This window comes from Neolamprologus brichardi, unplaced genomic scaffold (assembly GCF_056152115.1).
Source record: "Neolamprologus brichardi isolate AB-2024 unplaced genomic scaffold, ASM5615211v1 NODE_ptg000036l+_length_2141236_cov_1, whole genome shotgun sequence".
Classification (NCBI taxonomy): Eukaryota; Metazoa; Chordata; class Actinopteri; order Cichliformes; family Cichlidae; genus Neolamprologus; species Neolamprologus brichardi.
The window spans coordinates 895001-919291 of NW_028270138.1; the positions used below are offsets into that span (position 1 = coordinate 895001).

General features: G+C 44.0%; 1 protein-coding gene across 5 annotated transcripts in view; it reads left to right on the forward strand.

Annotated features, from left to right (window-relative positions):
* The window catches only part of ascc3 (activating signal cointegrator 1 complex subunit 3), a 150032-nt gene that overhangs the window by 65622 nt on the left and 60119 nt on the right, over positions 1-24291 (forward strand). For all 5 annotated transcript variants that reach the window (XM_087837591.1, XM_087837593.1, XM_087837592.1 and 2 more), the window contains exons 11-13: positions 9300-9464; positions 22143-22319; positions 22413-22484. In XM_087837591.1, coding sequence (XP_087693717.1) covers positions 9300-9464; positions 22143-22319; positions 22413-22484 — 414 coding nt within the window. The remainder of the gene's footprint in view (positions 1-9299; positions 9465-22142; positions 22320-22412; positions 22485-24291) is intronic.

Consider the following 24291-nt stretch of genomic DNA (forward strand, 5'->3'; position numbering starts at 1 on the left):
TAAATACAGAACTGACCCATACAAACACAGTTTAACTGCTGCTTGTTGTGACAGACGCTGTCGTGGACTACACGCAGGAAGCAGCCGGTGTAAGGACGCATGTTCACTCTAAGTTTCATAAGTGAAATGCTGGCGGCATTTTTAATGTTTCTTTAGGTTTAAATGAGACGTTTCTGTGTCAAAGAGGATGAAGCCAAAGAAAAGATGATGAGAGAGTTTAGTCCTGCGGCTGTGAGACGTCGAGGCTGCTGAACCTGAACGACACTTGGAGCGGGAACACCGGGAAAACCTGCATATCTGTTAAATCCAAAGAGTTGGATTTAACAGATCGCACAGCTCAGATTTACCCTTCGTACGTCTGATGGGACTTATGAGTACAAAGTGTGTGTGTGTGTCAGAAATGAGGCCAATTCCAGCTAATCTGAAGGTGTTCCTGCATCTCCATCATATGATGAGATTACACAAAGAGAATGATTAGTCAGGTTCAGAGCAGCTCTGCAGCTTCACTTTGAACTCTCTCTAATGCCTCCGACGTGCACAAAGTGTGGAGTGCAGAGCTGGATCCACGTTTAGCGGCCCGAGTGATGTCATGCTCTGTAACCTTGGTTTGTTTCGTCTCCCCTCGCTCCTTTCATCACACACCTTTGATGTTGATAGTGGGCTTTCTGCGTGACAGCGTGAGGAAGGGAAGCAAATACTTCTAAGAACTCGTGCTTTATGAGACTTGCATGTTGTGCCCTTTGACCTTTATCGGGATCGTTACACAACCATCGTCAAAAACAGCACATCAGGTAAAAGAAGGAAAATCACTGCTGTCGTACTGGATTAGGATGTCCTGGATCTCCGTCTCAGAGGCCTCATCCACATCCTTCTGGTGCAAGCAGGGCTGTGGCTGGTGTAGATGTGTGCGATGCCACGCTCCACCGGCTCCTCAGGACGTCCCCCCTCCTGCACTGGTGGGTTTTTACGTCCAAACACCTGGACGGACTCCAGAGGACCGTCAGCTGGCATGTTTCTGAAGCACACAAAGACACCACGTAGTTTCTGACTCTGCGAGGAGAAGAAACGTGCACCAATGAACAACAAGCAGTGTTGGGGAGTAACGGAGTACATGTACCGCCGTTAAGTATTTAAAATACAAAATATGAGTAAAGTATTCCGTTACAGTTACCGTTTAAAAAGGTGGTATTTAGAATACAGTTACTTTGTTGAAATAAATGGATTACACGGCGGTACTTCCCTGTTTCATATTGTGGCGGGTCAGGACTGTTTGGGTTTTGTTTGACAGCTACGTTCTGTTGTTCCAGGCAGCGTTACGGTTGCCATGGTTACAGGGTGCCGCTCTCTCTCTGCGTGTTTCCTGGGTGAGAGAGGCCTTGTTGTTGTTGTGCTAAGCTAACAGGCAGAATGCTACCGGTATAGCTCTAAAGAATGTAGCATCATGGGCAGTGTAGTCCGTGCTGCAGGGAGAATGGACTGCCATACCCGTTATGTGTCTGTGAGCGAGGGAGGGAGAAAAAGGAAAAGTACGAGCTGTCATCGAGCAGAAACGGGAGCTGGAAGCATGTAAATATAATAATAACCACTGCAGCCAAGAAGAGAGCCTGACGAGCCCAGCTGTAAGTAAGCTATTAAGACTCGACTGTACACCGTGTTCGTGTTTTCCTCTGAAACAATAAGTTCTGTTGGAGCAGCCTTTCAACGCCTCTCTCTGTCTCTGCTAGCAAAGTTGACCCAGACAACAAAGTAAAGCTAGTTTTCAGCTACGAGCCGACACAGAACCCACCGTATTAGCCAGAGGTCCCTTTACTACGGTTCGGAGCCGCGGACCTTCAGTAACAGTAATAAATCACAGCAATAGTACATTCATGTAGTTGTAAACAGCATGATAATATATTAAGTAATCCAAAGTATTCAGAATACGTTACTCTCATTGAGTAACGTAACGGAATACGTTACAGAATACATTTTGGGGCATGTAATCTGTAATCTGTAATGGAATACATTTTAAAAGTAACCTTCACAACATGACAACAAGTAACCCAAACCTGCAAGAGAGGGGATCCAGCCTCACCGCTGCAGAGGGACGCCTCGGTGCCCTCGTGCCTGCAGCAATATCACGCATTATTGTGAGCATCAGAGCCTGGACGTCTCTGCGACCTCACAGGTCAAAGACTTTCTTTGAAAGTGACAGTGAAGGATGCATTTCATGAGTCTGTGAAAGGATGAATCACGTTTGTGTCCCTCACTGTGCTTCTTACACAAAGTGTGATCAAATCTGCAAACAGAGCAAACCCCAGAGTTAAAGCACAGTTGGATTGGCGTGGTGTCACATAAAAACATGACAGTGTAATGATTGCAGGACACGAACACTCTGCTGCTCTTCTCCACTGGTCACTTTCCTTTTTATTTTATTCCTCCCACTCGTCAAATCCAGCGTCATCCACTCACTGAGCAGCAGGAGAGAGCAGCAGCTCCCACTGAAAGGATTTTTCCACATCAGAGTGTAACGACGTGCGCGCTCGCACGGACTCGTGCACGGACTCGTGCACGGACTCGTGCACGGACTCGTGCACAGACTCGTGCACAGACTCATGCACAGAGTGCAGCTTTGAGAAGGTTCTCATTACAGTTGGCCTTGACAGGCTGTTAGTTGTTAACATATCACAATGTAGTGAACGCTTCTCTCTAACCGACCCACTCCATCGTCCACCCGCCCACCTCAGCCTCCTACGTGCTCCTCTCTGTAACAGAGTTACTATGGAAACAGAAAGAGTTTGGAGGGATCCTGCCATGTGGAAGCCAGCGTGGTTTGGACGGCACGCGGGGACGTCCGGGCACCTTTGCTCTGTCCAGAGTGAAACATGAGTTAATGGCAGTGAGGAGCAGCGAGTGTGAGGATGAGTGTTTCCTGATCGAGGGAAAAAGCAGAACGGGCCATAAACTGCAGGTCGGTGTAAAGACGAGCCATCAAAGCAGCTGCAGGAAGATCAGGTCATTACTGAAGTGCTGGGCTGAGTCACCGCTCTTACTGTAAAGATCATTTAGTCAAGTGATCATCGTCTGATGCTCTCTCAGCGATGTCAGTAATTAGCGTTTAAGTGCTGAGAGTTGGCGAGATGTGGCTGCACGTGTCCGTGCTAACCTCAGCTCGCACCAGTGAGCAACAACTTCCTCCCACTGAGGCAGCGAGCTGCAGGGATGTAGCTGCAGCTGCACTTCCTGCAGATTAAAACTCTGTTATCTGTTTAATTACATGTTTACTGTAATCTGATTACTTTTTTCAAGTAACGAGTAAAGTAAGGGATTACTATTGCAAAAACGGTAATTAGATTACCGTTACTTTCCCGTAGGAACGCTGCGTTACTGCGTTACTAAAACCGTGATTTTTTGCGAGAATGTCTCATGACAGTGACGTAAGCGAGTGCGACGTTGGTGACAACAGCTGTGTGCAGATCAACAATGGATCATATATCGAGTGCAGAGAGAGTATGAGCGTGCAGCGTTTAAAGCGTGGAAGTACTGAACTTACTTTGAGTTTGATTCCATAAAAAGTGACAAAAACATTAGTGTCCGTTGTGCGTGGGAAGAAAACTTCTTTTTACAGTGAAAAAACCCCTAAACTTCCAAACAAGCACCGAGTAGCTACGACGTAATGGGAAACTCACAGAGAAACTCGCGGATTCTTCCACTGACCGCTGCACACCTGCACCAGGGTAACCCTCCGCCTACCCCACTCCTGCTTTACAGGTGAAAATAGAGCAACAGGACCGCTAGTCTTTGACTTTATTTATTTTCTGCTGTGTTTTACTTGCATCTATTTGAAAGACTGAGTGTAAACACACAAAATATTTTATTTTATGTGCTGGAATGTGCAGAAAATAGGTTTAAATGTTAAACTAATTTCTTCCAGTCAGAGAATGTTGCAGATAATTAAATGTTTGCTTGATGCATAAAGTTAAAAGATTAAAACTAATAAAACAAGTTTTAAAAAGAGACTTTTCCATTTGATTACATTTTGTATGATGATTATGCAGAAAAAGTAGAATTGGGCTGAAAGATCTATCACTTTATCACCTATTCAGGTTGTAAATCGTGTTTTTAAAAAGTAACTAAGTAACTAATTACGTTTTAAAATAAGTAATCAGTAAAGTAACGGGATTACTTTTTTGGGGAAGTAATCAGTAATTAGTTACTGATTACAGTTTTCAGGTAACTTGACCAACACTGGTGGGAGTAAATAGTTTTGTGTAGTTCCCCACGGCTGCGTGGACGTCTCCATGTGGTTGTTCTTGGAGCATTTCTGATGGAGTCAATAACTAATACTGTGACCAAACAACGTGTGTGTTTGCTGTGTGTGTTCGTTACACCCACAGATGAAGCCGAGACATGAAGGGATCTGATCTGTTGTCTAAAATATCACAGTCATCATTGTCAATGAAAGTGCAGCACAATAAAAACCTGTAATGACCATAAACCCAGCAGCAGCTCGTTGTAACATCAACCAGGTTCACTGAACGAGTGTGGCTACAAAGACTTTCAGAAACCTGTGTGAACGTTTGTAAAGTGTGAGTTATGGATGTGTAAAGATCAGGAATAAGTAACAAATCAACCGTTCATCAGATGTTCTCCGGCACATCCAGATAAATGGCGTAAAGACGTCTCTATACTGTCTGATGATACGGTAACGAGGTTTCCTTGGAAGTGCTGCAGGAAATGTCACTGGTGTCTCCCAACGCTGAACATGTTTCAGCCTAAGTATTCCCAAAGGGGGGCACAGGCATTCATCTGTGCACAGGAGCGGTGAGGAATGTCAGCTTGGACTGAGTGTTTCTGTCCACACATCAACACGTGAAGCCGGCTCGTAGTCTAAGAATCCAATCAGTCACATTTATACTCAGTAATCAGCAGCTCGTTGTAAAAATACGAGTTTGTTATAGTAATTAAATCAATGAGTTGATGATTCCCGTCTGCGGTGAGGCTCCTGGTCCTCGCCCTCGGCTGAAGCCGGCTGCTCTGACGTGTTGTTACATATTTGATAAGCAGGTTGTCTCTTTGCTCTAATTCAGTAATTAATGTTTGAAAAGAACCATTTTTCGAGGCCACTTTATTCCTCACGTGTGTGAATTTGTCTGATTAAATTGTCACGTTTGAGAAACCTTAACTTACATTTTCTTCTATGAAATATGAAGAATGAGCCAATTTAGGGGTTGATTGCAGTCCTGCAGCGATCATTAGATTAACAGGCTAAATAACGCCATTAAGGAAAACAATTACATGTTTTCTCTGCGCCTCCTCGTGTGTGTTTGTAAAGCAATTAAAAAAGCACTTTGGCCTCGGCTCCATTTGCCAGAGCCTCCATTTAAATTAACCGGTACGTCCAATTAGGAGCGAGCGCTTCTTTCCTGTGAGCGTCTCTAATGGCTGCATAGATTGATTTAAATGCAAACTAGAGGGAATTTAATGAACTGCTTTTACAGGAAGACTCTAATAGGAGTTTGCACATCCTCCAACAGCTTCACACTCCATTAATTATGCATTGTAGTATTTTTTCCTCAAACAGAGACAAATATTGCTCTGGAAGCTGCAGATACTACGACGTACGCAGAGCAGCTTTCTGTTGTCGTTTGATTCAGAAAGATATCCTGATGCTCTTCAGTTTAATTAGTCTGAGAGGCAAAGTAGCAGCGTTTATACTGACCACGCCGTCAGGCTCATCGACGGGCACAGGGTACGTACTGTAACTCAGCACACAGGGGGACAGTCTAACGTCTGTCGTTACCTTTGATTGCTGTGATGCAGCAGGTCTGTGGGCAGTGACCACCCAGCAATCTAACATCGCCGCTGCTTTGGCTTCAAACAGCGTGGGAATGAATCCACTCATGGAAACTCCTTTTGGGTGTGACCGATGTTCCAGATGTTTCCAGATGTGTTCGAGTAAACAAATACCAGCTGATTGATGTGTAAGCATTGTGCCAGTGCTAGCTGATATATTCATTAGTGCCTGGGCGTGGCCGGTGCTGTCATAGTGTCAGGAGCTGAGCGAGATGAGAACAGATGATGTGAAACCTAGGTGCACGTTGCCATGACAACAGTGAAATAAATCCATGCAGACAGTCCTGCATCTCCCCGCTCATTAACAATAATCTGTTGTGGGTTTGTTTGTCTGGTGTTTCAGGTCCATTCATAAACTTGTTCTTCCAAAACCAGTTCAGCCAGTAAGAGTGATGGACATGAGTCTGTCAGAGCTGTGGCAGCTGCTCAGGGCCCTCGTCAGGTGACTGATGCTGATGCTGTGGGTCATTCTTACTTTGTGAAATCGTGTCCAATCAGTTTCTTGTTCCCTGAGTTGAAGTGACACCTTCGTCCTGGCTGTTGAGAACTGGCCTGGATGAAGACGTTTGTATAAACCAAGGACACAATTTTAACGTCGTCCACTTCATTTGTGTTTTGAGATTTTTTAAATGTAATTTGTGTGTTGCTGAGCTGGCAGCACGTCGCTCCTCTCCACACTGTTTATCTGACACGCCTCTGCCAGTGCGCCCAGGGCAGCTGTGGCTACATGTAGCTGCCTCACCAGTGTGTGGATGGGTGGATGTGTGGATGTAGTGTAAAGCGCTATACAAATGCAGCCGTTTGACCATTTTTACCATTTCTCTCAGCCTAATGAGGACCTGCTTCTCTCACAGCTCATGCTGAGCGTGAACAGCTACTGCAGCTGCTCAGGATCAGTCAGGGAGGAGACGGGAACAGGCCTCGTCGTCGTGTAGTTCTTGTTCGGTCTCTGACGGTGGGGGCTTTGCATAAAAATGGCAGTAATTCCTAAACAGCTGTGGTGGTGTACAGAGGCACGGCTACACTGAGTCCTGCCCACTGTGGGCACAAACTGAACACTTTCACGGCCTCTCTAAACTCCCACTCTCCAGTCTCTGCCTCGGCAGCTACAAGGCTGTAATCCACCTGCACCTGTCAGCCGGTGTTCAGCCCCCACAGGCCTACACGCCAACAAAGCTTTGGTGGAGGTGGGAGCTGGAGGTCGCTGTAGGGCCTGAGAAAGAAACTCCCAGCACACTCTTATCAAACGTTTGGATCCACCAGTGCAGCGTCCGTCCAGCTCACTGTGAACTTCAGCTCTTTTCCCTGACGTGTCCGAGACGTCCGTAGACGACAGAGTCGTTACCTGCAGCCCAACAGCCGGAGCTCAGCTCAAGAGCTCTGATTCCCAGGATGGAGGGATGTCACCTACAAACCTGTACATGTAAATGCAGAACTTTATTATACGATGAAACTGTCACTGTGTGTGGAGGTGTTTGGCTATATGTGGTCGCCATATAAAGGGATCTGTATCCAGATTACCGTCTACACACTTTTAAAATTGATTTATTTTGATGAGCATTCAGATCTCAGTGATCCAGCACATGAGGCTAATCAGGAAGCTATTGGCTGAAGCACACGCTTATTATGCAAAACCTTTAACAAAAGATCATTTAGCAAGCATTTACATCAGGCTCCAAGCAAAAGAGCAACAAAGGTAAACTTCCACCTTAGATAAGTCACTACATTAAATTACATTTCATCACAATAATCCAGGCAAAACAAGAGTTTCAGTGTTTTTATTATTACTCGTCTTCATTCTTGATTTACATGAACTACAGCAGTCACAACGATGCCACACGTTAGCTCCTCCCACAGACACACGTCTTTATGTTTGTCCTTTTTATATTCAGCTGCATCCTGACAGTTCAGGGTTCAGATTAATAAGCACAATGTTAGTTTTTCCATATAGTTCGATTCATAATTCTTACTTTTTTGTAACTTTGGTTTTATATGCATTAGCCCGTATCTGTAGACAATCAGTCATATTTGGAAAAGCAGAGAACAATAAAGTGATGATTTCCTGTTCAGCTTTGTTTGGTTGATCTCTGCACAGCTAACAGCTGATGGTTTTTGACAGGTTTCGTTTTCACATGGTTCATATGAGACTTCCAGCTCAGCGTGTCATCAATGATCACTCCAACACATTTATTCTCTCTTTCAATTTCAGCTCCATCAGCCCTGATTTTAGCCACGTTTCATCTGTCTGGTGCCAAAAATAACACATTTTGTTTTATATTTAACAATAACTTATTGGTACAGTTACCTCCTTTTCCACTGCAGTCAGAAGCTGTTCTAGGTTTTTATCTGATTGATACACAGCGGCATCATCAGCAAACAAACACATTTATATATGAATCGTTCAGGGCCCAGCACAGAGCCCTGAGGAACACCACAAGTTTTATTGATCCAGGTAACTTTTCATGCACGTGTATGCGATCCCTCTTATACCACATCTGTCTGGTTTATTCAGTAATATAATATCATCAATGTTTAAGTGAATAAAACACCAGCAGTATATTCCTCATTATCTGTTGCATATCCGCTCTGCCGTATTATCACTTATTATGTTTCTCAACATATGTATCAAGTTTATTAAATCATTTTTCTAAGATTTCTGAGAACTGAGTTATTGATCTGTAGTTGTAGTGGGTAACCCTAAGCCTCGGTTTTTATGGATGGAGGGGAACGTACCAGGTTACACATGTATGTGAACGTTTGCACTATAATACTTTAAACTAAAATCACGTCAATACTGAAACAATCAGTGGGTTTTTTTAATGTTGTTTTGAGAACATCAAGTATTCCTCTGTGAGTCACAGCTACAACAAACTGAGTGATGTGTTTATTTAGTTCATTATTATTTCTTCTTGAATTTCTTGTGTTGCATTAAAGCCAACATATCCAAAGAAATCATTCAGTTTATTTGCAGTGTGTTTAATTTTATGAAGCACAATCTTCATCTTTTCTAAAATGTTCTGGATGAGTCTTGTTCTTCGAGCCCTTTTTGATTATACGATTTAATAACCTCCATGTTTGTTGTGATCCACTCCTGCTTTGCTCCAATAATGTGTGGTAGTGTTCTTTCTTATATTTACTAATCTATTTTTATATGACTTTAATAAATCTCTTATATAGATTATTTTTGTGCATCTATCCCCTTCGTGATCCGAGCTGTGATGCGTTTCAGTGATTTTCCCTAAAGGACGATGTTTGTCATACACATCACAGACAAATGCACCACATGCACGATGAGTCCGCCTGCAGGGCAGCAGTGGCTCGTGTCATGTTTGATTCTTTGTTTAGTTTCTCAGGTTTGCTGATGTTCAGTTCCTTTCGTTTTACTGGAGAAACATTTTATCATAGAACAAGTTCTTGAAGGGGAAATGCATGATCATCTATAGAGGAACGTGTCCTGTTTTCAGATGTTGGTGACCACTCCGGAGAAGTGGGACGTTGTGACCAGGAAGAGTGTTGGAGATGTGGCTCTGTCACAGATCGTACGGCTGCTCATCTTGGATGAAGTCCATCTATTGCATGAAGATCGAGGCCCAGTTCTTGAGAGTCTGGTGGCCCGGACCATCAGACAGGTGAGTGTTCCTCCTCCTTCCTCCTACACTGAGTTCACATACACAGTGGGGGAGGGGGCAAAGTCTTTGTCCAGTCCTCATTTCACATTTTTCACTTAAATGTTTCAGATCATCAAACAAATTAAATGTTAGTCAAAGATAACGCCATTAAACACAAAATGCAGTTTCTAAGTGAAGGTGTTTATTATCAAGGGGACAAAGTCCCAAACGTGACTGCTCTGTGGGAACTGTGGGAACTGTGGGGTCTCTGAAAAGCTGAGCAGTGATGAAAGGACTCCAGCAGTTAGTCAGGGTGTGATTCTCTCTGAGAGTCGGGTCTTATTCGGAGCTGCTTCACTACCTCAGCGGTGTGTTTGTATGTCAGGTCCTCCCTGATGTCTCGATGCACGCGCAATCATCCAGGTGAGGAAATCCTAAAATTAGATTCTGTTCATCTGGATGTTTTCAGGGGTCCCTGACTCTCTCAGACCTTCTCCATTCAGACCCCGTCGATGGTCTTTGTCTTTGTGGTCTTTGTGGTGTTCAAGACCAAGTTGTTGTTCCTACACCACGCTGTCAGCTGCTCCACCTCATCCCTGTAGGCGTGCTCATCCCTCCAGAAATGAGTCCCACCACCGTCTGCAAACTTAACACAGGTGTTACTGTGGTGAGTGTGGAGCAGGGGCCTACTGGCCCCCCACAGTTGACTAGTCACGATTAGTCGACTATCAAAATCGTCGACGACTAATTTAATAGTCGACGCGTCGTTTGAAGCTTTGTAAGATCACAAAAGACGCAGGAATAAGTAGTAGGATTTAAGAGTGTAATAACGGACTGAAACAGAAGATGGCAGCACTGCATGTACAAGGATGCCAGCTGCCGTTAAACCCCGAAGAAGAAGAAGCTGTGTCCCAGAATTCATAGCGCAGCCCAGCTCAGTTTCCAACAATGGCGGCAGCTAGTTAGTTTTAATATTACTCTTATTATTCTTTCTGGGTCACAAAATAAAGGTTTAACATATTTTCAGGCAAGAATGTAGCTGTGTAAACCTCAAATATCTGCTCAGTTTATCAAGACACCACATATTTTCAAAAGCGCTCCGACGTTTTCGGAGACGTCTGTTAGCCACTAGCTCGATAGCTAGCCGGGGGCTAGGCTCACTAGAGCCGTGAGAACACCGGACTCCCGGCTAATCGTTTTCAAACCCACCGCCGTCTTTCACTACTCAGGTTAAACATGATATATAAGTCACTTAGATAACTTAAAAATGTTATTGTTTGGCTGTTTTCAGTATTTTATTTGTTCCTGAGTAAATCGGTTTGGCTGAGATTAAAGTTATAGTTTTTACACAGCTGAATAAACATCAAGCAGACAGCTGATCATCAGAAGTGTGAGATGCTGAGAATTTACTCCGGTGTCCTGTTATATTTTAGATAGCAAGGAGTTTATTAAACTTCACCGAAACAATCTGCAAATTTCATTAAAATTTAATAAACTATCATCTTGTCTTTATTTTTAGTTAGCACAGACCTTAAACACTTAAAGCTGTAAGCTAATGATAGTTATATAAGAGCAGATGCTGCTGGTGCAATAAGCTGTACATTTTATGTCCAATGGATGATGATCTGATTAGTCGACTAATCGCAAAAATACTCGGTGACTAGTCGACTATCAAAACAATCATTGTGGCAGCTCTAGAGGATAATGGTAGGAGCAGCCGTGTGCAGCTTCAAGTGGGGTAGAGCAGCATGGACGCTGTGTTCTCTGTAGGCAAAGCACATCACCTCATGATTCCACTTGATAATTGACATTTTTCATTAAATATACAGTCTTTGAAAAACAAGTTCTGATGTTTGGTCTTTGTGTCCAGTGAGATGCAAACAGGTCCCAGTCATGTTTCAGACACATCCAGTCCCTCTGGCATGTTGCTGCTGTGATAAACAATCATCAGTTCACTGTCTGAGCTGCTGATTTCCTGTAATGATGACTGACGTGTGCAGGAAGCAACCTGGATATTTCACATAGAGAGTGATTATCCAACTGTAGAAAGAGACAGAACTTAATTTCCAATAAGCCAGTGTGATGCTGTCACATGTCAGTTCATGGAGGAATGTTAATAAGTGGAGAAGTCTATTTTTAGCCTGTCACTGACTCAACCTTGCATCTTATTCTGTGAACTGCATGTGAATCCAGAAGAATCTGCCAAAGTACCAAATGCATGTGTGAATGTGTCCTTGGACCCGAATGATCTCAGTGTGCACCCAGTTCATTGGGATCATGCATGAAACACACAGCAGCACATGCAGCCTGTGTAGCATAAATATACATCTCAGCACCGTCTTTGAGGTGTATACGTAAGAGAGTAATGAGAAGATGAAAAGAAGACGATGGATAAATCTGACGTGTGTGTAAATCACATCAGCAGTGAGCCAAAGGATGCTGTCCATATGCATGACTGCTTTGTTCAGTGGGGTTATTTATAGCAGCTCTTAGAGTTAATATTTCACCTGCCTGGCCTGTAAACCATCATCAGCAGTAATGTCTTATCATCGCCATGAATCTTCACAAGCCAGCAAGGAAGGGTTTGCAGATATATACAAACTGTTTCTCTGTAAAGGTAGAGGAGGCATTCATTTCAATGGGGCGCAGTAACTCAGCGTGCACCAATCAGGTCAGTAGTTTGATTCCCAAAGTCCCAACGCTGATCCCACAGTGTGAGTGCACTCCATTGAGCACCACGTAGACCAGTTAGAGCGCCACGTAGACCAGTTAGCGCCACGTAGACCAGTTAGAGCACCGCGTAGACCAGTTAGCGCCACGTAGACCAGTTAGAGCGCCGCGTAGTCCAGTTAGAGCGCCACGTAGACCAGTTAGAGCGCCACGTAGACCAGTTAGAGCGCCACGTAGACCAGTTAGAGCCACATAGACCAGTTAGAGCGCCACGTAGACCAGTTAGAGCCACATAGACCAGTTAGAGCACCACGTAGAGCAGTTAGAGCGCCACGTAGCGCAGTTAGAGCCACATAGACCAGTTAGAGCGCCACATAGACCAGTTAGAGCCACATAGACCAGTTAGAGCGCCACGTAGACCAGTTAGAGCCACATAGACCAGTTAGAGCACCACGTAGAGCAGTTAGAGCGCCACGTAGAGCAGTTAGAGCACCACGTAGAGCAGTTAGAGCGCCACGTAGACCAGTTAGAGCGCCACGTAGACCAGTTAGAGCACCACGTAGACCAGTTAGAGCCACATAGACCAGTTAGAGCCACATAGACCAGTTAGAGCACCACGTAGACCAGTTAGAGCGCCACGTAGACCAGTTAGAGCGCCACATAGACCAGTTAGAGCACCACGTAGACCAGTTAGACCAGTTAGAGCACCACGTAGACCAGTTAGAGCGCCACGTAGGCCAGTTAGAGCGCCACGTAGACCAGTTAGAGCGCCACGTAGGCCAGTTAGAGCGCCACATAGACCAGTTAGAGCACCACATAGACCAGTTAGACCAGTTAGAGCGCCACGTAGACCAGTTAGAGCGCCACGTATACCAGTTAGAGTGCCACGTATACCAGTTAGAGCACCACTTAGACCAGTTAGAACGCCACGTATACCAGTTAGAGCACCACATAGACCAGTTAGAGTGCCACGTATACCAGTTAGAGCGCCACATAGGCCAGTTAGAGCGCCGCGTAGACCAGTTAGACCAGGCCATTCATCTTGTCCTAATGCAAACGTGATTGGCGTGATGAACCGTTGACCGCGTGTTTGAGGAGGAAGAACAGAGTGGTGAAGACGTCCGAGCAGAGAAAGCAGCAGCAGCACTGAAACACAGCGGCAGGGACGAGCTGCTGTGCTGAGCAGTGACTCTGACCTCTTTGGCGAGGTTAACCGCAAGGTAATTGAAAACTGGGCTGTACATGTGACCGCTGTTTATTCGGTTCACAGCCCATTTATCTGCAGGTTGAGCTGATATTACTGAAGAAGGGCTGACTGGGCTCTTTGTACACCTTGAAGTTGTGCTGCAGTGCACAAGTTTGAAGCCTCTTGACTGTCTGTGTAGTTGCCAGCAGACTGCATATGTGGTCAGGGCTTAACGAGAGCTGTAGAATGAAACCAGAGGTATTAGCAGAGAAGCGTGGCGCTCATGGAAAGCACTGTGCCACAGCAGTAATTATGCTAGAAAGTAGAACTTTCAAGGAAAACGTTTTTTAAGCACAGCAGGCAAACCAGCGTTTGTGTTTTTATCCTCGGTGATTCTGTGCATGAAGGTTTAATCCCCACGTGACCGATGACATTCAAATGCTTTAAAGAGAGCTGCTCCAGTACCTGCTCAAGGCCCTTTGAAGGTGGCTGCTGATGGATGAGTTTTGATTCTACAGTATAAGGACTTAACTCACCAAGAAAAGAAAAGCTTCACTTTTTCCATCAGCTTTTCGTGCACGCTTAGTAAGTCAATGGATCTTATTGGAAACTCAGTTTCCCCTTTACTGTTACACTGTACTGTACTGCTACTGACAAAGCACAAACTATTCCAGCGTGCTGCTGTCGTGTGGTGATACAGTGGTCAGCACGTTAGCTCCACTCCAGGAGGCTCCTGTGGGGATTCTAAATTGGAAAATTGACCACAAAGTTGTTAAATAAATATCTGTTTATTTCTATGATACTTTGCTAGGAGTAAAGTAGGTGTTGGGTGGCTGGACTAGAGCTATTCTGCTTGAGTATCTTCTAAGTTTTTGCCATAAAGCTGAACAAGGAGCCTCTCTGGGCTTGGTTGGCCCAGGGGTCTCGTGAAGCAGAAAATTGGTATTGCATTCCCAAAAGGGCTGTGGCACTGGCAGTTGCTGAAGAAAAATAGAGTCTGAGCACAGTTAAGGGAGGCCATGGAGGACTACTTTGGGCAGCCCACAAAGACGTTCTGCCAAGCTGCCCTGGAAGGACTCGACACAGGCCATTTGCAGTCAGGAAGGACACTGATGACCTGATATTGAGATGCTGTTGGTGGTGGAAAGAGTACTTCATTCGCTTCATTCGAGTCAAAGTAGCCGACGCAGAGGAAGCAGAGCCTGACGACTGTGGGAAAGTCTTGTGAATTATACTGGTATGCTGGCAGAGGTCACTGGGGGAGTTGAGAAGCTCCCTGCAGCCAAGGCCCTGGGTTTGGATGTAATGCTAAAGACTAGACACTGTGGGTTGTCTTGGTTACCTGCAGCGTGTGCTCCAGTTACTGAGGTGTTATTGCCCAGTTTCCCGGGCAAAGTTTATTTCAGGATGCTGGAAGGGAACCTCCAAGCCAGCTGTCCAAACTTGGACCAGGAGGAACAGTGCAAACAGTCTGCATGTGCTTTGTAGACTTGAAGAAAGCCTACGACCCTGGAGGCACCTGTACTGAGGAGAATAGGGCCCTGCTGCTATGGGCCATTAGGTCCGTGTATAACCAAAGGTAGAGATCTCTTGGCCCAAAGTAGAGCACTCAGTGGACCCTGGTTGGCCCCTTTGTCCAATCCTGTTCTTGATTTTCATGGACAATAATCAGCCGATAGTCAGGCTGAGGAGTGCGTCCACTTTGGCTCAGAAATGGATCTCTGTGGTTCTGTTGGGTTCATCAGAGCGTGACCTGCAGCATGCCGTGTGAAACAGCTGGGAGGAGAGCCAGCACCTTCAGGTTTTTCTTATTCATGAGCGATTAGCAGGAATGCAGATGTACCCAACTGTCGAGGTGTAGAGAAAGCTGAGCTTTTCCTACTTTATCTGCATCCCAAACCTCACCTATAATCATGAAATCTGGGAAATAACCAACAAATAAGATCATAAATACAAGGCCCCTCCTCCACACGGTGACCTGCTTTAGTCTTAGAAATAGGCTGAGGAGCTCAGCCATCTGGAGCCATCTGGGACTAGAGCTGCTGCCTCAAGTCTGTTCAAAGAAGCCAGTTGAACTGGTTTGGGAATTTGGTTAGGATTGACTGGACGGGATTGACTGGGAATGCTGTGGATTTTTGGAATATCCTCCTTCGGCTCCAGCCACGTGGAAGATTATGGATGGATGGAGTATAATTCCCACGATCAAGGTGATGCATGGCTTGTCTTCTGGTTGCCATGTATACTGCAAACCCAATTACTGTGTGTCTCATTTACGGCTGGTAGTGAAAATGGTTGCTTGACGTTACTCCTGAATGTCTCGTCGTTTCTCCCAGGCTTCTTGTGACTGAGGAACCTGACAGGAGCTCAGAGGGCTCTGCCAGCTGTGTACAGCTGTAGTTATTACAAAGTAGAAGTGCTGACTGAAATATTATACATAATGTTTCATTTGTTGATACTGCTGAGTGGCACCTCCCTTCCATTAAACGTGTTGTGAAAGGTGGCAAACGTGAAGGATCTGGGAGTCTGTCACTAAAAGCCTTTTTAATGACCCAATCTGACTGTGTGACGAGCAGGAAACCTGTTTGTTTCTTCTTGTATGTACGTGAGAACTTGTTTACAACGTGTAGTCCACCCTCCAATAGAAGATTTTGGGTACCAGCGGAGCGCCTGGCAGACCTCCCCCTCCTTCATCTCTCTGTCCAATTATTGCCACACCTGACAGACTGCTGTAATTGTTTGTGCTGAAGGAATTACGCTGGCTGCTGCTGATGCGCTAGGTGCTTAAGTTCACATCCTCAGACACATTAATATGGAAATCCCTGTAAACTAAATATTTGTCCCCCTTTTTATGCAAATGTCTTAGAACAAAGCCAGATATCACTTTGATGTTTTGCTTCGAAGAGTTTTAGTTTTCACTGCCTTTTCTTGGCTCGGTATAGCGCTGCCAATTATGCCCTGCATTCAAGATAAAACTCCCTCTAACCTTTATGAAAAAATAAAGGTTACTGTGCAGCTTCTTCTTTATGGTTTAAGCAGCATTTGTGTTCTACCTAAGCTCACAGACACACATTTTATAACGAGGTTCATTCAATGCAATGCTTATTGTGTTTAATGGTAGAAGAATATACAGTTTTTATGAGTTTGTTAAGTTGGTTCATCCATGAATTTCACTGGATGTAGAGATACTGTGCTATTATAGCTAGGGCTGCCACGATTACGTCGACTATCAAAATCGTCGACGACTGATTTAATAGTCGACGCGTCGTTTGAAGCTTTGTAAGATCCCAAAAGACACAGGAATAAGTAGTAGGATTTAAGAGTGTAATAACGGACTGAAACAGGAGATGGCAGCACTGCATGTACAAGGATGCCAGCTGCCGTTAAACCCCGAAGAAGAAGAAGCTCTGTCCCAGAATTCATAGCGCAGCCCAGCTCAGTTTCCAACAATGGCGGCAGCTAGTTAGTTTTAATATTACTCTTATTATTCTTTCTGGGTCACAAAATAAACGTTTAACATATTTTCAGGCAAGAATGTAGCTGTGTAAACCTCAAATATCTGCTCAGTTTATCAAGACACCACATATTTTCAAAAGCGCTCCGACGTTTTCGGAGACGTCTGTTAGCCACTAGCTTGATAGCTAGCCGGGGGCTAGGCTAACTAGAGCCGTGAGAACACCGGACTCCCGGCTAATCGTTTTCAAACCCACCGCCGTCTTTCGCTACTCAGGTTAAACATGATATATAAGTCACTTAGATAACTTAAAAATGTTATTGTTTGGCTTTTTTTTAGTATTTATTTGTTCCTGAGTAAATCGGTTTGGCTGAGATTAAAGTTATAGTTTTTACACAGCTGAATAAACATCAAGCAGACAGCTGATTATCAGAAGTGTGAGATGCTCGAGAATTTACTCCGGTGTCCTGTTATATTTTAGATAGCAAGGAATTTATTAAACTTCACCGAAACAATCTGCAAACTTCATTAAAATGTAATAAACTATCATCTTGTCTTTATTTTTAGTTAGCACATACCTTAAACACTTAAAGCTGTAAGCTAATGATAGTTATATAAGAGCAGATGCTGCTGGTGCAATAAGCTGTACGTTTTACGTCCAATGGATGATGATCTGATTAGTCGACTAATCGCAAAAATAATCGGTGACTAGTCGACTATCAAAATAATCGTTTGTGGCAGCTCTAATTATAACATGTCCTTAGTGCGCTCTTGTAACAGGTTTCTGTTGAAGCCCTGACATGCTCGTCATGCACTTATAAACTGATCCTTTAAGTTACAAACTGATTACATCACACAGATCAGTACTCAGACTGAGGTCCAGCTTCCTGTTTGGTTTTTCAGCCTGAAGGTTGTGCACTGTCATGTTGACTCAGCTGCTGCTCTGAGAAAACCTAGAGATGCTGTAATACCACTTCTTTCTACCTCGACTGCCTCCTGGTACCAATCGTATGCTCCCTTTCTCTCTCTGGAACAATGATGCCACTGGGCACCAGATTAGCTTCATCCATGTTACTCATATCCTGTCTTCCTAAAAGTTCAGTTAAGCATTTTTATGTTAATAGATCGTATTGATTGTATTAGGCTGAGTACTGGATTTTTGCCTTCCCAGTATAACCACTGCTCTATCTGACCATTAAAACGCATTAGAATGTATTAACTGGTCTGTGCAGTTGAATGTAGTTAATTTCAAATCACAGTCACCTCACTGCACTTCATGTTGTAAGCTAAAGACCCAACAACCTCACTAAAATGAGCTCCATACAGCAAATCCTTCATCACTTTGTTCCTGTTGTTTTCTGTTTGTTGTCAAGAGGTCTGTGAAACAAAGATCTTTAGAAAGTGGAACATGTGGTTAAACACAAAGACAGTGTCAGGACAGTCAGAGGCAAACAGCCAAACACCATATGGAGCTCCTGTTAGTGAGTCAGGAACTGCTAGCAGCTACATTTTTGAAAGCAGGACACTTACAGGAACCAACGCTATCAATACTAGAAAGAAAGGACTCTCAAAGATAAGGCTGTGCTCATGTTTATTAGTGCTATAATGGAAAAACTGTGAGAAAATAAAATAAATCATTCTACAATAAATGTACCTAAAAAGAGAATTAAGGGTGTTTTAGGAGCCTGCAGGACTGATAACAGATTAACTCGAGGCCATGACCTGAGGGAAGAATAAAAAAGGAAACTGAATTTATCCATTATTATGTTCAACACTGTTTCCCAGATTCAGAATGATTAAGTAGCTAGCGTTCACATTGTATCCATTTATTTCACAGAAGGGAAACAAAGTAGCGCACGCCTCAAGAAAGGTCATTTATCAATGTGTAGCCACTTCCTCTTCTTCTGCAACAAACATGCAACCTAGAAAGTGCAACATATGTATCCAGCCTTATAAAGCATGATGTTAACAGCACTGGGAGGAACTAATCCTCTGTAAAGGATCTGTTTCAGTATTTGTGGAAAGACATAAACTGTCAGTCATGGCAGTGTAACCTGGTGTTACCTGCACGCTGTTTGAGCTACAACAGAGTGCAGACACACAAATGACTTCACAGGCATTCATTTAATTCCACTCATTACCCACTCCCTGCAAGGGAATTGGTTACTTTAGCCGTTTATCACAATGAATCTGATGATTCCACAAATGTACCTGAAACAGAAGCAGTTCAGTTCCTATTTGTGCAACTTAAACTGTGCTGCAGCCTCTTTAACTCTCTGCATAATGAGCTCAGTGCATGTCTGTGTGTGTGGAGGCTCCGCAGCATTGCTGTGAGTGTGCAGTGAAGCCCCGGTTGGGCCGCAGGGATTGGTTAGATCTTATCTTGATAGGATGGTTTGACAGGTACTGCATCACATTAAAGGCCTTACCAATCTTCCCTGTCACTTCCAGCAGGAGGCATATAGATAGGGCAGCCCGCCCTCTCCACCAGCGCCTTCTCACCCACGTTGATACACAACACATCGAATCTTCTTCCAGTTTCAAGACAGATTAAAGACACTAAATGAGCATGATGCGTTTTTTGTCCCTGAAGTCAAGGACATGTCAAAGCTTCTTCCCCCTTTTATCCTGTAAATGGTGCAATAGGAAATTTCTTTTTTCCACTTTTTGAACACAATTCTTGACCACCCCCCCCCCCCCCCACACACACACAAAAAACACCTTTTTTGAAATAGGAGCACAAGACGAACTGATAACAGCTCCCAGTGTTTAGAAACACTGTGCTTGTTGTCATTATTATAAAGAAATGACAGAATGGTAACAGAGGCTGCAGGTATGCAGTTTTTTCACAGCCTGCTTCAATGTCTTTAGTATGCAAGATCAATCCAGCCCTAAATCCCTTTACAGCAGCAGTCAGACAGTCCATCATTTTTGTGAACTGAATTTATCGGTGCTTCATCAGCTAATGACCTTCATTTGCACGGGTTTACTTTGAAGCCAAGTGCAAAGTCCTGAGTTGAGAATTTGCAGCCACCACCTTCAGGCTGGTGCTCAACGAGTAAAGTCCCCTAACGAACGAGGTGATGTTGAGTTTAGTTCATGAGTGAGGGAAACGTGGTGACGATCAAACCTGCAGCGCTTTACTGCTGTGGTAAAGAAAGAGGTGGCCATGGAGACGGGGAAAACCAGTAATTAAGCTACTGTTTGTAAGATTGGGAAGCTGCAGTCAGCTGAGACTGGAGAAGTCACCTGATGATGATGATGAAACCTTTCTCCCACTGAAAACATCCAGATGAACAGAATTCTGGGGAACATGGGGAGAAGTGCTGGGACCTTTGTGGTTTCAAACCATCCACCCTGTGCAAACCACTGCCACCTGAATCTCATCTGCCCTATTAGAAATATGCAACCAACCAAAACATGACATTAAATGTTAAATAATGTAAGATTGAATGTCATTTAAACTGAATTGGTGAACCCTGCAGTGTGACTATGTGAGTACTTTGTAGCAAAGATGCAGAAGGAGAAAGCAGCAAACTGTACACTGAGTAACCAGCACCATCATCTCTGTGGTCAGCTGATCATTTTACTGGACTCTGCTTCACGTTGATGTTACTCATTAACATTGCAAATGTTCAAAAAGATGATATGACTGAATTATAAATGGTATTGATGATTATACAGGAGTGTGGTGACACTATCTGTAATTTGTAAACCCATGACTGATGTGGACCCCACACAGTGATCGGGTGATGTTTCCTTTCTGTGTACTTCATTCGCACACGCTGAGTTTTTGTTCCAGCTTTGACTCCGCCCTCTCCACTCTGGTCCCTCAGTAAATAGAGGAGAGACTTCATTAGACTGATTACTTCCACCTGCCTGGCACTGCCCCGTGAGCCACACCTACCCTTCAGCAGAACTGAAGACCACACCCCTGCCACGCCCCCCACCGCCCGAGGAGGCCGGGGCAGCTTCTGGCCACTGTGTGGCACCTCCACTGTACATCCATAAAACCTTATAGTCAGCGTCCCCCCATTTGGCGTGTGACCACGAAGGGTCCTCGCCACTTGGCGAGTAATTTGAAGCTTGAAGGAGAGAGTAACACAGGCACGTTGTCTCCTGGTGAACAATTCCCAGGAGGTTCAGGATGTACTGAATCTGGTTTATAGCCAGGCTTGGAACTTCCTCCCAGTTTTCTTTAATTAAGCCCCTCCCCCCCCACGGCTTCCTGCCAACAGTCACTGAGAAAATCCTGTGGAGGCCTGGGGCACCTCCCGCACTGCAAACAACAGAACATTTATCCTCATCAATGAACTTACGAATCATGGACTTTAGAGTCTTGTTCAGCTGCTTCACAGAGCGGTCCGTCTGCGGGTGGAAGACGCTGGTCCCAGCACATTTAATACCCGATCATTCACACGGGTCTCTCAGTGTGTAGACATGAACGACCTGCCGTGCTCAGTCAGTATCTCTTTCTGGGATGCCGACCCCGGAGATGACCTACCTGTCTCTTGGACTCTCCTCCACGCTGAGACTGTGCTGGGTGATAGGTTTGTAGCATGAACCTATTCGCTGGAACGTTAAGGACAATTTAATTACACAGCAAAGCAAGACACGAGTAGGCAAAGTTCTCCATGTTTCTCGTGCACGGGAGAGAACCGGACGAACGCCGTTCCTTCGCTTGACCCCAGTTGCTCTCGTCCGCTCCCCTGTAACACTGCTCCTTTATTGAGGTTACATGAATATGCATAGGTTCATTAACATACGACGTCTACATACACACAAAGAGTACCTTGCCTGTGCGTTGTGTAAGTGTGTGTGTGTGTGTGTGTGTGTGTGTGTGTTGGACTTCCCTAACCCTGCTAGTTTGGAAGTCCAACAGTCCATCTAAACAAAAGGCTCTTAGCCTAAAACAGACATAGACACGTTTATCCGACCATAAAACAATAAGAGAAGGTACGACCTCTCCCATGCTCCCAGGATGTGGGTGTGGATGCCAGAACACTCTGGATGCACACCGAGCCTTTGCATCCTATCACTACACAATCGATTACACACCTCTAAACATAAATGGTTAAATATTTCTAAGCATAAATGACAATAAACAGTATAAATCTGACACTGGCAGACAAACCTTCCTGCACTGACACGTACTGATGTGCCTTCCTGCAGCTGTTGGATTGCCTGAGCCTCCTCTGCAGGGTGCAGGTATCTCCTCATGCTGTCAGCACTCACACTGATTCTAGCCAAATTCAGAACCAGTGAAAATGAGTCAGGAAAGATGAGAAGGTGGCGTGCACCTGTGAAACTGGTATTATTTGAACCTTTCTGCCCAGATTAAACCCTGAGATGGACTCTGGTCTAACTAAACAGTATGTGGTTTTGGGTTTAGGTGGAGTCCACCCAGAGCATGATCAGGATTCTGGGCCTGTCTGCTACCCTGCCCAACTATCTGGACGTGGCCACCTTCCTACATGTCAACCCATACATCGGTCTCTTCTTCTTTGACGGTCGCTTCAGACCAGTGCCTCTGGGACAGACCTTTGTTGGCATCAAAACCAACAACAAGGTACGAACATTTAAGATGGATGTACAGAGAAATAAGACGTTTAGAGGTGCTACGAGCTGTGATTGTATCCTGCTCACTGTGCTTCCTGTTCAGATCCAGCAGATCCACGACATGGAGGAGGTTTGTTATGACAAGGTTCTGGAGCAGGTGAAGGCAGGTCACCAGGTAAGGGCTTTTCTCTGTATTTGACCCAGGTGTGTGGGCTTTGGTGGGGACACGGGATCCACCGAGCCTGAGTTATACTGTGTTACTGTGTTACACTGTGTTAAACTGCGTTACACTGTGTTACACTGTGTAATACTGTGTTATACTGTGTTAAACTGTGTTACACTGTGTTACACTGTGTAATACTGTGTTAAACTGCGTTACACTGTGTAACACTGTGTTATACTGTGTTATACTGTGTTATACTGTGTTACACTGTGTAATACTGTGTTATACTGTGTTATACTGTGTAATACTGTGTAATACTGTATTATACTGTGTTACACTGTGTAATACTGTGTTATACTGTGTTATACTGTGTAATACTGCGTTACACTGTGTAATACTGCGTTATACTGTGTTACTGTGTTACACTGTGGTAAACTGCGTTACACTGTGTTACACTGTGTAATACTGTGTTATACTGTGTTATACTGTGTTATACTGCGTTACACTGTGTTATACTGTGTTATACTGTGTTACACTGTGTTACACTGTGTAACACTGTGTAACACTGTGTTATACTGTGTTATACTGTGTTATACTGTGTTACACTGTGTAATACTGTGTAATACTGTGTTATACTGTATTATACTGTGTTACACTGTGTAATACTGTGTTATACTGTGTAATACTGCGTTACACTGTGTAATACTGCGTTATACTGTGTTACTGTGTTACACTGTGTTAAACTGCGTTACACTGTGTTACACTGTGTAATACTGTGTTACTGTGTTACACTGTGTTAAACTGCGTTATACTGTGTTACACTGTGTAATACTGTGTTATACTGTGTTATACTGTGTTACACTGTGTAATACTGTGTTATACTGTGTTATACTGTGTTATACTGCGTTACACTGTGTAATACTGTGTTATACTGTGTTATACTGTGTTACACTGTGTTACACTGTGTAATACTGTGTAATACTGTGTTATACTGTGTTATACTGTGTAATACTGCGTTACACTGTGTAATACTGTGTTATACTGTGTTATACTGTGTTACACTGTGTTACACTGTGTTACACTGTGTAATACTGTGTTATACTGTGTTATACTGTGTAATACTGCGTTACACTGTGTAATACTGCGCTATACTGTGTTACTGTGTTACACTGTGTTAAACTGCGTTACACTGTGTTACACTGTGTAATACTGTGTTATACTGTGTTATACTGTGTAATACTGCGTTACACTGTGTTATACTGTTACACTGTGTTACACTGTGTTACACTGTGTTACACTGTGTAATACTGTGTAATACTGTGTTATACTGTGTAATACTGCGTTACACTGTGTAATACTGTGTTATACTGTGTTATACTGCGTTACACTGTGTTACACTGTGTAATACTGTGTAATACTGTGTAATACTGTGTAATACTGCGTTATACTGTGTTATACTGTGTTATACTGTGTTATACTGCGTTACACTGTGTTACACTGTGTAATACTGTGTAATACTGTGTAATACTGCGTTATACTGTGTTATACTGTGTAATACTGTGTTATACTGTGTAATACTGCGTTACACTGTGTAATACTGTGTTATACTGTGTTATACTGTGTAATACTGCGTTACACTGTGTAATACTGCGTTATACTGTGTTACTGTGTTACACTGTGTTAAACTGCGTTACACTGTGTTATACTGTGTAATACTGTGTTATACTGTGTTATACTGTGTAATACTGCGTTACACTGTGTAATACTGTGTTATACTGTGTTACACTGTGTTACACTGTGTTACACTGTGTTATACTGT